Source organism: Mus pahari, chromosome 1 (genome assembly GCF_900095145.1).
Source record: "Mus pahari chromosome 1, PAHARI_EIJ_v1.1, whole genome shotgun sequence".
Lineage (NCBI taxonomy): Eukaryota > Metazoa > Chordata > Mammalia > Rodentia > Muridae > Mus > Mus pahari.
Genome location: NC_034590.1, coordinates 80,663,054 through 80,681,207, shown reverse-complemented (window position 1 = coordinate 80,681,207; position 18,154 = coordinate 80,663,054). Strand labels below are relative to the sequence as shown.

General features: G+C 40.8%; 1 protein-coding gene across 2 annotated transcripts in view; it reads left to right on the top strand.

Moving 5' to 3' along the window:
• Positions 1-507: 507 nt before the first annotated feature.
• Rnf141 (ring finger protein 141) overlaps positions 508-18,154 on the top strand; it is a 28,736-nt gene continuing 11,089 nt past the window's right edge. The window contains exons 1-3 of one of the 2 annotated variants that reach the window (XM_021208819.2): positions 508-593; positions 7,775-7,968; positions 10,958-11,066. In XM_021208819.2, the coding sequence (XP_021064478.1) occupies positions 7,826-7,968; positions 10,958-11,066 (252 nt within the window). In that variant the 5' untranslated portion in view covers positions 508-593; positions 7,775-7,825. Of the gene's footprint in view, positions 594-5,942; positions 6,030-7,774; positions 7,969-10,957; positions 11,067-18,154 lie in introns of those variants that run through there. The other variant, XM_029546308.1, reaches the window with a different exon arrangement.

Below are 18,154 nucleotides of genomic sequence, written 5' to 3'. Positions count from 1 at the left end.
GAACAACAATATGAACTAACCAGTACCCCCTGAGCTTGTGTTTCTAGCTGCATATGTAGCAGAAGATGGCCTAATTGGCCATCACTGGGAAGAGTGGCCCCTTGGTCTTGCAAACTTTATATGTCCCAGCACAAGTGGGAGTGGGTGGGTAGGGGAGCAGGGGCGGGGGGGGTATAGGGAACTTTCGGGATAGCATTTGAAATGTAAATAAAGAAAATAAAAAACATAATACAATAAAAAAAAGAATTGTGTGTTCTAATTAGAAGTCCTTTGTTAAATATATTTTGCTTTTCCGAAGCCTGTGACTTGCCTCTTCATTTTTTGTCCTTTTTTACAAGAGTATTTAATTTTATTGATTTTTGTGTATGTGAATATTTTGCCTGCATGTGTGTGTCAGCAGCAGCCTTGAGCTACAGAAACCTCCAAAGCCAGCAGGGGCGTGGGGCTCCGTCTCCAGGCAACGCGCGAGGGCGTGGCCTTACGTCACTGAGGTGCGACTGGTTTGCGGGCCGCGCCGCTGCCGCCTAGCGGGTTTAGCTAAGCAGCGGCGGAGGCGGTGTCCCTGGCGCGGGGAGAGCGATGCCTTGAACAGGGTGAGCCTTGCAGCGCCGCCCCGTCGCTGTGTCCCTTTCCAGCCGCTCCACGGTCCCGGAGCAGGGAGTGGAGGCCCGGGCAGCACCAGGGTGTGGAACCGGGCTTCAGGGGAGCTCGGGTCCCCAGTCAGGGCCTCGGCTGCGGGCTTTGGGCACCGATTCCAGGGGCGGGTGGAGACTCTGGGTCCGCCTTGGTGGCGGTGGAGACACTGGGTCCGCCTTCGCGGTGGCGGTGGGGACTCTGGGTCCGCCTTCGCGGGGGTGCTGAGGAGAGTTTTCAGGGATCAGCTCGAGCGGTTTTGAATCTTGGCGCTGGCGCACTGAGCAGTTTCGCAGTTGGTTAGCAGAGCAGATGCGCCAAGGAGAGGCCGAGGGGCGGGGGCCGGGGCCAGGGCGGCAGGGTGGCCACGGGGCAAGGCTTCTGAGGGGAGAGCCTGGGCCCGTGGTGTCGGCCAACCCTCCTACTAGACCCGCCCCGGCAGTGCACCCGGGCCCTTGCTTGTCAAGCTAATTGCTACCTTGAGAACCGACATTAAAAAAAAAAAGTTTCCTTGCTAATCATAATTGTAGGGTAAGTTGCCTTCTGTGTGCAGTTTCATTACAAAAATGTGGGGTTACTGTTGTTGGAATTTGTCTCCAGCTACCTTCATGCTCTTCATATTCCGACCCAGCCCCATTTCCTGATGCCCAGCATTTCTTGTCCTTCTGGCATACATGTAGCTCCAGTAACACTCCCAGTTGCTTTTAGTCCGTGCTTCTCAAACTAAGATGATCTTTTCCACACCCCTTTACCGTGAACTGCCATCCTACCAGTGGTCCGGAGAGTTGTCTTTGAAAAGGGATGCCTTTGGGATTCAGAGCCCTCAGGACTTGCATGGATTTTGCTTTACCCCTTTTGTACTGGCTGGTTTCGGTTTCTGTCAGTTTTCCTCCTTAACGTGATTGTGTTTTTCAAGACTCTGTTATCTTTGTCATTTGGCCTAAGGGAACCATATATATAAGGGACATATACGATATATATTCTCTGAATATATCTAAATTCTTTTAACTAGAGGAAGTTGGTTTCGCTTTCAAAAAAGGTAGAGAAGGCGCAAAGAGAATTTTTTTTCCTAAGTCAGAGTGTACTTACTACTTAACACTGGTACTGTTAGAACTCCAGCAATTACACAGTACTCTGCTTGTTTATAGGTTTTCAGGTTTTATTTTATTTTATTGAGATTTCTTTAGTTTTATTTCTCCTCCTTAATACCTTTGACCCCAGAACAGGCATTCTAGATTCTATACCGACTCTGACCAGACTAATCATTGTAATCATCTGTGTAAATTTAGAGTTTGTATAATTAGTGAATAATAAGGTAAGTAGTGCCATTTGAGCCCCAGTTGTAGAACTTAGTATGTATTACTAAGATGGAAGATGTTACAAAATTTAACAAATTTCAAAGGTGCCTTTGATACTGCAGTCATTGTTGGCTAGTCATCTGGTGTGACACCAGATGTCAGCCTTAGGTCTGGATAGACTACACCTAGTGGCCAGCAAGTCCCAGGGATCCTCCTGTCCCTCCCTGCCACCCCCTCCACCCCCCACCTCCTACCCCCACCCCCGCCTGGTACTAAGATCACAAGTGTGCCACTGCACTGTCTTTTCACATGGGTTCAGGGGTGGAACTGAGGCCCTGGCGCTTCCTGGAGGCCCTTTCCCAGCTGAACTCTCCATCCCTCACCCAGTTGTCTTGCACTTTGATGGGCTCAGTTTCCCTCTGTGTCATTTCTGAATAATTTATGTTTCACATTTTCAGGGAGTTCCTTGGGTGAAAATTATTAGTGATGCAGTTGTGATTCTTATAAGGAATACTTGAACTACAACATCTCATTTGTTAGAAAAAGAAGCAATTAACTGTATGTGCCACCCACTGAAGAATGTGGCATATTCTTGGAATCCTTGATGTTCCTGTGATTTTCAGAATAACAGCTCTTTCTTAGAAACCCCCAGGCTGCTGTTGGGAAGCACATCTCTGTCTTATAGAAGAGGTCACAGCTCTTTGAGGAACCTTGACCACAGACTTGTATTTTACTGAAATTTATTGCCAGTGGTTTACAGGTTTACATATTATGTCTGTAAGCAATACTACTGTTCTGTGATATGTATATATATACATATACATATATATATATATGTATATGATAACTTTTCACAATTTTATCCATAAATACAATTTTAACTGCTGTGTCATGTTAGTGTGAATGATTGAGCTAATAAAAGAATGCTAAATGAATGATAAAAAAGTATTTCTATATTGACTAGAGAAATACTATATACTTATCTACTACGTAGCCAAGAGCACAGGTGTGTGTCATGAAGACTCAAGGGGGAACTGAGTAAAGTGACTTCATTGGATGATACATGCCGTTCATATATAGATGAACAACACTGAAAAGGCTGGCAACTGAAGAGTGGTTTCAGCAGATTGCTTTTGTGGTTACTCATCTCAGTGGCTCCATACGACACATAAGTAATCATATTTTTTTAAAGATTTATTTATTTATTTATTATATGTAAGTACACTGTAGCTGTCTTCAGACACTCCAGAAGAGGGCGTCAGATCCTGTTACAGATGGTTATGAGCCATCATGTGGTTGCTGGGATTTGAACTCCAGACCTTCAGAAGAGCAGTCGGGTGCTCTTACCCACTGAGCCATCTCACCAGCCCCAAGTAATCATATTTTTACACTAGTGATGAAATGGTTAATATTGCTTAAATGCAGCATCTTCCCTCCTAGCCAGTGTGAACACCTTTGTTCCATCCCCTCAGGTAGGCATGAGTCACTGAATCAGATTTCTGGATATTAAGTGCAATTACAGGAAAACAATATGCTGCCTCACACTATAAACCAAGCTTGCCATTCAAGGTAGGGTGCCAGGGACACAAGGCAACATTTTCTAATTCGAGAAACAACAAAGGCTTTTTTTCAGATGGATTTTGATGAGCAGTGTAGGGTATTAAAATAAGACACTTGGGAATGAGAAGTCTTTTAAGGTACAAACTTTTTGAAGCAGTAGCAGTCATGCAAAAGTACCTGCCTGTTTCCAGAAAGGAAGATGTCTTACAATCAGAGATAGGTCTCAAAGCCAAGAGAAATCAGTACAAACTTCCCTGAGTAACTCGTTCCTCGATACTTTCCCACACTTAAGAGCCCTACCTCCAACTCTGTTGTCTTGTCATCTTTTCACAATTTACTCATCTTTGTCCAGTGAGTATCTGTGCCTTATTTGTCTTGTGAAGACTTCTCCATACAACATGCATAGTTTTCTCTTGTTATTTCAGTTATTCTTGGGAACAGCTGGAGATCCAAAAGTAAAGGAGGGGACTGTTACTTCCCTACCAAGTTTAATTCAGTTGTCATGAGTTCTATTAAGTCTTGAGACCATTTCAGAAGTTTAGTTTACTTTGTTAGGTAATATAGATGGAATTGGAAGTATCAGGCTGGCTGATTAGTCTGTTTATTAAGCGGATACAGCAAAGCTTGAGGAAGTTAAGCTTCATTTTGAGAGCAGTTGTTCTCAACTTTGCTAATGCTGTGACCCTTTGACACAGCTCCTTATGTTATAATAACCCCCAACCATAAGATTATGTTTGCTACTTCATAACTGTGTTTTTGACACCATTACAATCATGGAAATATCTGTGTTTTATGATGTCCCTTTGGGGTTGAGAATCACTGGGTGTCTATAGACATTAATGCCTCTATTTTGCACCTGGAAAATTCTCTGTGCCACTCATTAGATGAACTTCCAATCTTTAAACATTTTCATATTATGTCATTGAGAAGTTCCCATATGTTACAGCAGTCCTTCCCATTGCTGGGTGGCAGGGCATTCTTACAGTAAGTCTGGACTTCCCTCTGTCCTTATTGGCTAACTTGCTCTTTGTAAGCATGTAAAACTCTCACTTCCTCTTCCATATGACAGCTCAACAAATATTTGAACAGGCTGTTGTGCTGCCCGGGTCAGTGCCTGGTTGTACTCAGCTACAGTAAGTTGACTTGTTTCTGTTTCGAGACCCGAGGCTTGACTATGTTCTACTCTTTTAAAGGTGGGACTGCCTTAAGCTGAAAAATCAATCAATCAAACAAACACCCTCCTGTTTAACACAGAAGAGTGGGAGGCTCCTTGCTGTAGACATCTGCTTCTAGCAGGAGTTTAGAATTATTTTGATATCTTTGCTAGACCTATTATAATGCTATTTTAATCTAAAACCTCATGATTTCTGTTTTTGTGCTGCTTTAAAACACATCTTACCTTGGTGCTTTTGTGCAGTCAGCTTTTCAGAACATTCAAGAATTAATATCTTGCTGTATTGATAGACTTAGCAGTCTCTTTATTCAGTAGATATGGTTTATTCATTCTAGTTTCTGTCAGCCAGGTTGGGCAAGCATACCTAATCTTGTCTTCCAGTTATCTAAAAAGTTTTTTTAAATATCCATCTTGATTTTGTTTTTTTTTGTTTTGCTGTCAATATCTTACTTCTCCAAGTAGCCCCAGTGTGTTTTATTTCCCTCAGAGGGACTAAGATCTACCTATCTCGGATGCTTTTGGAGACCTCTGCCTAAAGTGTCCTCCCACCATTCCCTGACTGTTACAAACCCAGGCTATCTTTCTGGACTCAAATATTTTCCCAGAATTTCTTTTCTAACTCAAGACCAGTATCTTTCACTCTCTTCCACGCTTTCAGGGCACCCTGTACTTGTTTGGTTTAGGACTTGTTGTTTTGTAATTATATACTTATTTGTATGACTATTGCCCTTCCCCCAACTGTGTTGGGTGCCTGACATACACAAGTACTGTGTGTGGTGCCAAGAACCCTGTCTTTTCAAGTTGGCTCACCATCTTGTCCCTAAGACATAAGCACCACACACAGTACTTGTTAAATATATATTATTTATTTATTTATTTTTAGTTTTCAAGACAGGGTTTCTCTGTGTAGTCCTGGCTGTCCTGAACTCAATCTGTAGACCAGGCTGGCCTTGAACTCAGCAATTGCCTGCCTCTGCCTCCCAGGTGCTGGGATCAAAGGTGTGCACCACCACACCCAGATAACATAATTTTCAGAAAGACCATGTATGACAGTCATTTCCAGCTGGTCTGTAGACATTTATTCATGGTATTTCCACACATATGAATCAGAACATGAAGAGTGAAGCCAGCATGTCACTTAAATATGTATATATATTCCTTAAGTGGGAAGTTACTGGTTTTTTTGATAGGGTCTTCTTGCCACACCCTACTTTTCATGTTATAAGTTGTGTTTTTTATTTTTTCTTAGGTTTTGAGAATTTGGGAATTTTGGTTTGGAAACTGTCCTTGCTTAGAATAAAATGGAGTTCAACATTATTGTATTTAGAGATGTTACTAGTTTGTGCCACCCAGGAACCAATAAGGTGAATTCCCTGGACACCTTCTCTAAGCTGGGAATCTGTTTGTTTGTGTTTGTTTTTGTTTTTGCTTTTCGAGACAGGGTTTCTCTGTATAGCTCTGGCTGTTCTGGAACTCACTTAGTACANNAGGCTGGCCTCGAACTCAGAAATTTGCCTGCCTCTGCCTCCCAAGTGCTGGGATTAAAGGCGTGTGCCACCACTGCCCCGCTAAGCTGGGAATCTTAATAGTTCCTTTTTGGATATACTTGGTACAAATTTGTTATACTTGGACATACTTAAAATGTAATCTTTTGCCTTCAGAGATTAGGTTTTAGTAGTCTGGGTTTCCTTTTTTTCATTATCCCTCTACTACAGTATTTATTGCTCCCATATATGCTCAGATCCAATATAGTAATGAGAGAATTTTGTTTTAGTATAAGTACACTTTTACTATATTTAAAGTAACTTTTAAATAACCCTCAGTACATTAAATTTTAATATTGAAAGTGATACATATTTATGGTCATATACTTTGAAGTCATATTTTTAAATGTTTGTTCATCTTGTGTGTATGTGTGTATGTGTCTAGGGCTGCACATGCTACAGTGCATATGTGAAGGCGAGAGGCAACTTTCAAGAGTTGGTTCTCTCTTTCCATCCTGGAGATGGAACTCAAGTTGTCAGCCGTGGCAGCAAGTGCCTTTGCCACCTTGCCAGCCCTATATTTATATTCCAAGCTATAATGCCATTTTTATTAAGTAATAAAGCAAGTTTTTTTGCTAAAATTCTTTTCTATGTAATTGTTACTAATTGCTTTATGTGGCAAAGGTGTTAATTTGAGTAAAAGTAAAATATTTTTTTAATGGTGATGAAATATTAATGGTAAAGGAAATGGAATTTCTTGAGGTGAGAGTTCAAAGTTCACATCTGTCTCATACCATGGACTTAACCATTTCTTTACTCATAGAATAGGATATAGAAATACATCTACCCTATAGGATGCTGTGAATAATAAATGATGTCATGTATGGAGAGCATTTAGTTTGAAGTATGATATATAGTAAACAGCCTGGAAGTGTTCTTAGGAAAATGCAGTCACTTGACTGCCCCCTTCCCCATGTGTTTGGTAGTTAAAGACCCATCCCTCTTCCAATATCTTAATCATTTAGCTGTATGATTCTGAAAAATTAAATCTTTAAAGACTATGGTTAAATACATTGTATGTCAGATTCATTTGAGTTGACTGAATCCCTCCTTCAGGTGCTTGTAATTTTTCTTTGCTTTTTGAAGGGTGGGTGTACTGGATATTTTTAAGTCAACTTTACCTAAACTGAAGTCATCTGAGAAGGAGGAACCTCATCTGAGAAATTACTTCTATAAGATAGGGCTGTAGGCAAGCCTGTAGGTCATCTTCTTAATTGGTGGTCAATGGGGGAGGGCCCAGTCCATTGTGAGGTCACCTGGGCTGGTGATCCTGGGTTCTATGAGAAAGCAGAGTGAGCAAGCCACAAGGAGCAAGCCAATAAGCAGCATCCCTCCATGGCCTCTGCTTCAGCTCCTGCCTCCAGGTTCCTGCCCTGCTTGAGTGGCTGTCCTGACTTTCTTCAGTGATTAACGATGATAAAGAAATGTAAGCTAAATAAACTCTTCGCTCCCAAGTTGCTTTTGGTCTTGGTGTTTCATCACAGCAATAGTAACCCTAACTAGGACAAAGTATATTGGTGGTTTTTTATATTTATGTAAAATAACTTTTGCATTGTATTTAACAGAAACTATGTGAAGCAAAACTCTTTTTGAATTCTGAAAGACATCATTTCACCATGGGACAACAAATTTCGGATCAGACGCAGTTGGTTATTAACAAGTTACCAGAAAAAGTAGCAAAGCACGTCACCTTGGTTCGAGAAAGTGGCTCCTTAACTTATGAAGAATTTCTTGGGAGAGTAGCTGAACTCAATGATGTGTAAGGCTTCCTCATTTTTATTCTGTTTTCCCTTCATATTGCCCCTGTTTGTCATGACTGTAGGAGGTAAACACATGCACTGATGGTGAGAATGAGCTTTTTAGCATAAGTTAGAAAGTACTACATTGACTGTCTGCTCTAAGCAGACTTCAGTGTAGCTGTTTTAAAATGTGGGAAGGGAACAGAGGGATGGAGGAACTCAAAATGATATTTAGAATACAGGCAACAGGTATAGGGAAGCAATTCTAAAATGTACTGCAGCTCAGCCGTTGTGTAACAAGAGACTAATTGACTCTTGTGTAAAAGTACTTGCACTTAAAGGAGCACATAAACAGAAGAGAATTTGTCACTATCACTAAAGGAAGCATCCCAGTGTACCAGTGTGTGTGGCCGCCTGCTGTTCACTAACATGCACGTGCAGCGAGGGGTCACTTTAAGTCTTTTCACCTCTCCTGAGTGAATCGCTGTCTAGGATAGAGTGCCAATTTCTCCGCCTTGAACTTAGTCTTTCTTTATAGAGTTCACCTCAGTTTTTGTACTGATTGATATAGAAGCTTTTAAAATACAAAGGGCTCTTTGCCCTTGAAAGGCCTCAGTCCCCTAAGCTTTCTCAATATTGCTGGTTTGCTTCTGCTGTGGCAGATAGGTGGGTGACACTTTTTCCTCTGGTAGCACCTACATCTACTTTTCTTTATTCTGTATCAGTCTTCTGTCTGTTTGGGAGTTTAATTACAACTTGCCTAAGATATTTTAAATAATATCTTTAAAAATACTTGTATTTTATTTTATGTGTATGAGTTTTTGCCTGCATATGTATGTGTACCACATGCATGCGTGGTGCCTGTAGAAGCCAGAAAAGGGCACTAGATCCAGTGGGAATGGAGTGACAGACTGTTATGAGCTGTCATTTGGGTGCTGGAAACTGAACCGAGGTCGCCTGGAGGGGTATTCAACACTTTTAACCTCTGAGCCATCGTTCCAGCCCCCTTAAGTAATACCTTAAAGGCTCTCTCTAGCCTTTTCAGTCTAAGCAGTTCTCACTGAGCACATAATATACACAACGCATTGTGCCAGGGGTTTGAGCATTTTAACTGATTAACCATTTTAATTGATTACTCAAATATTGATGGCACTTCCAACCATCTCTGAATTGGAAGTTTCTTCCATTATCCTATATTCTTATTCAACCACCTCAAAGCCCAGGACCAGTATATACAGACTTGTAGTAGTATAGTCACTGTTAATAACACGCAGTGATGTGTATGCACCGGATCAAGAGGCATTTATGACATAAAGGACCTACCTACTAACGATATGAAACATGTTAGGTGAGAAGATCATACTTTCTTTATGAACATAGCTGTATTATTTTCAGTCAGTTATGAAGGCTAAAGGATAGTTTTAAGGTTTTATCAGGAATTGCTTTCTTTTAAGAACACTGAATTTTACTTATTAAAAAAGGAAAAATAGCTTGTTTCTGAGATCATATTGTAAGGAGTAAAACAGGGCTGAGAATTTAGTAGTATCCGAAGAATTGGGTACTTTATTCTTGTTCCAGCTTTTTAAAAAACAAAAACATTTATTTATTTTGGGGGCAGTGCACATGTAGAGGTCAGAAGGTAGCGTGCTAGAATTGGTCTCTCCTACCATGAGGGCCCCAGATATTGAACTTAGGTGGTCAGGCTTGATGACAAGGGCCTTACCAAGCACTGGGCCGTTTCTCCCTTGCATTGTTCCAACTCCTAGGAATTTAATAACTTTGCCATCTTTTAGTCCTTAAATTTATATATGTAAACTTGGATTATTTGATTCTAGGAAAAAAAACTGTGTCCTGTGATATCACCTGTGTGCTTAAATTATTGGGTGACAGTAAAAATACATTCCTTTTACTTATTTGGCACAGGATATTTGAGTGGGTTTGAGGGGTTTTGTTTTGTTTATTTTTGATGGGTTTCTTGTTTTGTTTTGTTTCTGTTCTAATAGTGTTGAGAAACAAACCTAAGCTCTTGCCAGTGTCTATACACTAAGCAATGCCAGCACTATAGTTTGAGACTCATTTCCATGGGCTACAGTTGAACATTTTATAGGTGCAGTGCTTCCTGCTGCTGCCCTCCAGTCATGAAGTCAGTCCTACAGAGGTGTGGCTTGGTATCCAGGAAACAACTGGAAGCTGACACCGTTGAGCTGTTTCCCTGACTGAGGCAGGTTGCTTCACTTAGCTGGAAGGCACTTACTGTTTGCAACTGTCCTGCTAGTGTTCAGAGAACAGTCAGCAGTAATAAAGGGAACTGTAGTTGGTGTCGATAGCAAGATACTGAAAGTATTGTGTGGTCTTAATGCTAGCATGGCTTGTAACTACTTCAATGAGGAAAGGGCAGTAGAACTATACTTAGTTCCACAAGCTATTTGTTTTACCTGGCCAAATTCAAAATTACTATAAATTAAAAGCTTTCCAAAAGGTATGTTAGTGTGGTTATGTAACAGGACCTAAGCAAGAATATGGTATTTCCACAAGACTGTGTAATTTTGTGTACACTTAACCAGTAAACTTTTACTTAAAGTCCTAGGTTTCTTGGGCTATGTTTGTCAGTGTTGTTCTTGCTTGTTTTCTTTTAAGAAGCACCTCATGTAGCCCAGGCTGCCCTCAAGCTCTCCTTGAACTCCTGATCCTCTATCCTTCTAGCTGCCAAGTGCTGAGATCACAGGCAGGTGGCATTGCGCCCAGCCTTGGACTAATTTTTTTCTAAGCATCTTTTTAGACACACACAGAACATTGAAATATAGATATGGAGATGAGTATTCCACAGCTTTAGATTTTAAAAATGACAGAAACTAAGTGTGTGTTCCGACTATTCTGTTCCTGTGCTATAGGAGTCTATTTATTTTAATCACTTCTTATTTCCTTCTCTGTTGGAAAGGGTTTCTTGAGTCTGATTTCAGAGCTCTATTACCTTTTCATAAAAATAACAATTGTGCTTGCCTCTTTCAGAACTGCTAAGGTAGCGGCTGGCCAGGAAAAGCATCTTCTCTTTGAGGTACAACCTGGGTCCGATTCCTCTGCCTTTTGGAAAGTGGTCGTGCGGGTGGTCTGTACCAAGGTAAGATTGGTAGAGTCTTCTGCTTTAGAGCTTATACTGTCTTAGTAGTTAGAGGCACATTTAATAATGTAATAGATTTTGTAAATAAATGTCATTGATTTGTTAGTCTTATAAAGGTTAGGGGTGGGGGGAGGTGGTAAGTGTGGTAGTCTATATATGCATGTGTACTTTATGGTCGAGGCCAGAGGTTGACATCTTCTGATGCCCAGAATTGATATCACATAGGTGTCTGCTTCTCTGTCTTCACCTTTCTTTTTTGAGGCAGGGTCTTTCACAGAACCTGAGGCTCATTTGCTGTTCTGTCTAGACTGGCAGGCCATGTACCCCACCCCATGCCAGGATCTCATCTCTGCCCCCCAGCACTGGGCTTATATTATGTGCACATGCCCATGGACCCAGAGTTTATGTCGTTCCTGAGTCCCTGAGCTTGTGTCTTCATTCCTGTGTGGCTGGCATTTTACTGACTGAGTCATCACACAGCATCGTTTGATAATATTGCCTTCGAGCTGTTTGACCTCTCACTGTTGTTTATTTGCTAAGTCACAGAGATTATGCAATCAGAGGAAGTAGCAATCAAATTATGCCCACCCTCCAACTGTCTTCTGAAGCTTTAGCTTGCTGTGGAGCCCTCAGAGGATACCATAGTTAGCTCTGAGATGATACCTTAAACATTGGTTATCTCAGGAAATCATTTGTTTTGAGAACATTGGATTACATTCATGTAAGAACCATCTACCAGAGAGGTTGTAGTGATTTTGAGTTATGGATTGGACCTTTTATGAGGGACGTACTATCTTGTAGTTTAGTTTTTGTATTGTAGAGAACTGCTAAAAATATCATGGAAGCTGTTGCAGAAAGAAAGCTTCCTGCTCCCAATAAGTTAATTAGAATAGCAGTTCTTAGCCACAGGCCTTTGAGAACAAATGAGTTTTATTAGCTCTCCTTCAGTCTCAACCCTTCTAAAAGGTAAGATAAGTCATACAAGCCGTAATTTACACAGTTGTGAATGCCTGAAGTCCATTCCTAACCAGTCAGACTGCCCAGATGAGTCACTTAGCAGTCTGAAATATATTTTATAGATAATACTCTGTTTATGGACATGGATGGAGTCTGCTATTGTTATGCAAATCTTGAAGGATAATAGGTAGTCTGAAGAGTTAGAGTTATCTCAGAAGATGATTTAAGAACACTGGATTTCATTCATTAATTTCATTTAATTAATTAAGGAAAAAACTTTTATGATATAATACATATGATTGTGTGTGTGTGTGTGTGTGTGTGTGTCACTAGAATGAATGGGACAATAAACTGAAAGTAAATGTTAGTGAGTCACAGACCCTAGAGATTACCTTGATAGTCTGTCACATTCCCCTAGGTCATTGTCAGTTTTACCTCTGCTGTGTTTTACTTCTAGTTGATTCAAGCAAATATGTGAGCAATTACACCAGGAACCCAGAATGCAGGCAAATGCCATGTCCTTAAGGAAACTGTTCACAGTTCAGGCCCCTATCCCTTCTGCCATAGACTCTGCTAATCTCCACACCCCCTCCATATTCTAGTTTATGCAGCTGTGAAATGCCTTTTCTGAAGCGCAGCTCTCCTCAGCTCACTGACCTGCTTAACATACTTCAATCCTTACTGCCTACAAATCTCCCTTGCTCCTGTATGTGGCATTTGTGTCTCCTAGCATATGACTCCAGACTTCTTTTCTGCTCTATTCACTATTCCTTCTTGCACTCTGTATGCCCACCAATGTTGAATTGAAAGTGATAACTTTTAGAATGCACACCCTCTGTTCACTGAGTTTCCTCAACTAGGATGTCTGTTCCTTCTGTCACTTGTGAGGGTCATCAGCTACAAGTCTCATGGCACTCCTTTTAAACTAGTTTAAACAAAAGCCATTTCTTTTCTCATGCATCCACAAATTCTGATATACTGTTTCCAGAGCTGGTCACAGGGCCAGCAGATCTCCATAACCCATTGGTCATTATTCACTGATACCCATCCCTCTCTTATTCGTGGAAAGAATGATTGGTTTAGATCAGACTAACCAGTATTGACTCCTCAGACATTTTAGGGAGTGGAGAATGCCTGACTAAAAGCAGGCACGCGCCAGCAACTGAAGTGGAAACAGTCACTCTTGCGTGTTCAAACTTGATCTCCACAGGCCCATCTCAGATACCATCTCATCTGTCATCTCCCTTTACAGGAATTCTCTTGCCTCTTATAAATTCCAGTAGCTCTTGGTTTCATAGCTAACATAACAGTATTAAGAGTAGAATGTCTGTTCAGCCTCCAGCTTCCCTGTGGCTCCCTGGGCAGGAACTGTTCCTTGCAGTTATGTGTCATGGCTGAAATACTGTGCTTTGCATCCAGCAGCTTGTTCTGGATGATAAAACCTGTTGAAGAGGCACCATCCTTTGCATGGCCAGGGCTAAGGCTTTCCTTGAGTTTGATACACGTTACCTAAATTGTATTTACTCTCCATTATTTCATAAAATACTCAGTTTACAAGGAAGAGACGTTTATAAACTATAGAAAAGGATCAGATTACAAGGGTGTCAGGCTTCTGATCCTTTGGTTTCCTGCCGCCCCTTTCATGACAAAGTTAATGTTTGTCATGAAACATTATTATAATATAATATTATTATTAATCAAATTCTTTTTGCCCCAAGCTTTCACTGTTACTGTATTGTTTAGTTTAAATTACTGTACTCTATTAAAACACTTTCTAAAAATAAGATTCTAAGTAGAAAAATATAAATGTTAAAGACAAGACCATTAGATTCTTTATTTGCATTTTGTTTTGTTTTGTTTTGTTTTGTTTTGTTTTAGGGGGGAAGCTGATCATTCAAGGAATTTTTTTATTACATTTCTTTGCAAAGGATCTTCCAAAAGCCAATACTTGGCTGAGAAAAAGTGAAATCTAATATGGAAAATGACTTGAGACTAAAAGTGATAAGTTTCTTTTCTTTATCAAAAAAAAAATTTTTTTTTGAATGAATAGTCTCATTATGAGGCCTAGGTGTCCTGAAACTCAGGGCTCTGCCTCACTGACCCAAGTGCTAAATGTACAAGGTGTGCATTTGCCACACTTGGCTTGAGAGCTGCCTATTTATTATTCTTAAAAAATTATAAACATTTGTGTTTCAACCTCTGAATTTTTAGTAAGGCCTCTCTTGTCTGTCTATATACTATTCTAACTATACTCGTAATATTGAGTTCATTTTTTAAAAAAAAATCTTAAATTATGTTTACCTGGGATGATTTGTGGGTATGGCATTAGAAAAGTTATTAGAGTAATTAAAAATTATGTGCTAAGGCGACTGGAGAGATGACTCAGCAGTTAAGAATATGTGCTGCTCTTGCAGAGGACCTGGGTTCAGTTCCCACCACCTACATGGTAGCTTACAACCATCTATAACTCTGCTTCCTGGGAATTCAATGGCCTCTTCCAAGCCCCTCAGGCATCAGGCATTCATGTGGTGCACATATGTACATGCAGGCAGAACACTGATACAAATTAAATAAATAAATATTTAAAACTCCCCAATTTATGTACTGAAGTGACTATTAAGAAAACTTAATGAGGCCTGGAGAGATGGCTCAGCAGTTAAGGGTACTGACGGCTCTTTCAGTGGTCCTGAGTTCAATTCCCAGGAACCACGTGGTGGCTTACAACCCATCTGTAATGAGGTCTAGTGCCCTCTTCTGGTGTGTCTGAAGCTACAGTGTACTCCTACATTAAATACGTACATACATGCATACATACATCTTTAAAAAAATTTATAAAAAGATCTTCCTCACTATATTTTTTAAAAAAGAAAGAACAGAAAGAAAACTTCATGAGAGGCCTGGGAAGAATGAGTTTAGTCAGCAAAACCTTTGCCATACAAGCATGAAGATTTGCATTTAATCCCCAGAACCCACAGTTAAAAAAAAGAAAAAAGAAAAAAAAAAAGCCAGGCATAGTGTTGTAGACTCAGCACTGGGGAGGCAGCGATCGGAGGATGCCTAGGGCTCCTGGCCAGCCAGCTTAGTGCAATTAATAATTTCCAAGCTAACACAGAGCCCTGCATCAAAAAAGAGGTGAAAGGGGTCCTGATGCCCAAGGTTGACCCCTGCCCTTCACACGTGTGCCCACACATAGACTATACCTACTTGTGTGCATGCAGACAGGTCTTCATGAAGTGTGTGTTACACCTCTTGTGCATAAACTAAGACCGTGCAGCCGTCTTTCTTCTTTAGTGCTCCAGATAACCCATGTTCAGAATCCAGGTGCTCTCACCGTGTCTGCTCCACTCTCACTCTGTTCATGGTGGCCATCACTTCTCACCAAGGGTGTTCATTCTAGTCACCATCCAAGTGCTCTCCCTGCTTCTGTTCTGGCAGCCATCCCTCTGTATCCTCAGCACAGCAGCTATTCCTCATCGCATGTGAAGTGTGAAGTAGATCGTGTTACCTTTTGGCTCAAAGCATTCCAGTGACTTCCTGTGTGCTTGTAATAAAAGTCAAAGTCATTGTTGAGATCAGCCAAGTTCTGTATTTCATCACTACCTCACCTTCTAACCTTGCATCTCATCACCTTTCCCTCTGTCTCACCCACTTCCAGCTCCTTGCTGGATTCCTTGTGCTTCTCACTAGGTGCATATCTGCCAGACAGCCTTTACACTACTGAATACTGGAGCTGTAGTACTTAATCCTCAGGTAGCACCTCTTCTAGTTCTTACATGTCCCCTTTACCTTGAGGCCTCCCTTGCCCCTCCCTCAGCTTCCCTCACCCTGGTTTACCCTTCCACACTGATTTCCAGCTAACATCCCAAGATAACATATGTGACTCATTCCAGTACCTCTTCTAGTTCTTAAATGTTTGTTTTTACCTGGGAACCTTTCTTACCCCTCAGCATCCTCTCTCTCTGCCGTGTCTGATTTCCATGCACTAATCTGTGCTTTGTTTTTCTCCCTATCATGAAGCTTGCATGTAGCAGGGGGTGCTGCGTTATGCACACTATGTCTTTAGTTCCTGGCACATTGTACATCATAACTATAATACTTGCATTGTGGACACTCAGTAAATAGAACAGTTACTGTATGACCCATTTTACTAATACAGTAAGATCCTTATATGAATGACCCCATACTTTATTTCTTCTGGATTGTGCAGTTTCAAACGAACACTGGCCCTCTTTCCTCACCTCTGAAGGCTTATTCTAAAAGCTTCTGTAAATCTCCTGTCATGTTCCATTTGTTCTTTGTACCTGGTCTTAGCTATTTTGAGGGTTCTTCTTTTTCCCACCCTTTATTGCCACTCTACCTCCCATTTTCACCCCTTAACACTAGATGGGAAAATACAGATAGAAGAAGAGAGAGAGAAATTAGGAAAATCTCTGAATCTAATTTCTTTCATTTTGTTTCTTCTTTGACCATGGCTACTAATAAACTACAGCCAACCTCCCTAAATGGCCAAAAACTCACCCCAGCTTTCTGGGCTCTAGCATCTATGTGCCCTCTGGAAGGTTTCCAGAATTCCAAACATCATATCATCACAGAAATTATCTACAGCAGGCAGAACCGTGCCTCTGCTAGAGCACAAGGCAAATCATAATCAGCTGCTGCAGACAATCTGTAGCAGCCCCATACCCCACACCTGGGATTATAGTAAAAACACTTAGAATAGTTCTGTGTTCTTAAAGAAATCAAGTCACTACAGCACTCTACTCTGTGTATGTTTTTTAATTAAAAAGAAACTTGTATGTTTGAATCTCTACATAGATATTAGCTTCTCAAGATTTAACCAAGTATTTGATCGTTAGATATAATTCCACATTTTCATGATATGAAATCTGGTCCATTCTTGAGTCTCAATTATTTTCTACTTTCTCAGAGAATAAAAAAAAATGATAAACGGTTATAACCTTCATTTTCATCCACATACTACTGTGAAAATTTTAAATATGTGTGTCTGCCTTCTCACATCTCATTTCCATGAGCACATTTCACAGTCTTACAGCTTGCTGCCACTGCCTCTGTTCTTTGTCTCTTTGAGACAGCCTTGCTATGATCCCGCCTCCTGGGTCCTGGGCCTGTTTGAGTGGACACTACCACACACAGCCAGTCCATCTCTCTACATTGTTTCTAACCTTGTACTTTCATTTATTTTCATGCACGCATAAGATTTCTCAACTTCTGTCTCCATAGTCTTTGGATATTGTTGTTACTTTTTTATTTATTTGTTTAATTTTGAAACATGGTCTCATTACATAACCCAGGCTGGCCCACAACCCATTCTGTATCACAGACTGGCCTTAAACTTGAAGCAGTTCTCCTGCCTCAGCCTCCTGCATGCTGGGATTATAGGAATGTACCACCACTCTTAGCTTCATATAGACCTCTCTACTTCCTTGTCTGCTAAGAAGTCGCCTCTCCTACCTGTAATCAATCTGATTATCTCAAGCTCTTTAAGACTATCATACCCTCATTCAGCCAACTTAGTTTTTTCACATGTGTCCCACTCTGATTTTCTGAAGTCTTCTGAAAGTGCTCAGAGATACAATCTATGGAAGATCTCCAGCCCACTGGTTCCACTTCATTTGTGAAATTGCAAAATTCAATTGCTTTTTGTAGTTTAATGTAGCATTCTGGCTTTAGTTTAAATGTACAAAATAGAGCATAAATATATACAAGAAAGGGGCTTAAGAAATAACTCAGTTGATAGAGTGTATTGCATTTGATCCATAGAACCCATGCTTTTAAAAAAAGCCAAGCATTGCAGGACTGAGGAGGCAGAGACAGGTAGATAGATCCCCGAGGCCTACTGGTCTGTAAGTCTGATAGGATCCACAAGTTCCAGGCCAAGTAAGAGAACTTTAGACAGACAGCCAATTCAGACAGACATTATTACAGTATCCTGAGGAACAATACCCAAGGTTAACCTAAGGCCTTTACAAACTCATGCACACACAAAAAGGAGGAGGAGGAGGAGGAGGAGGAGGAGAAGGACAAGTAGTTATTATCATCCTTCCAGTTGTCACAGAATAGCATAAATAAATTCTTTATTAAAAATTATTAGCTTGCAATGCAGGAGCTAG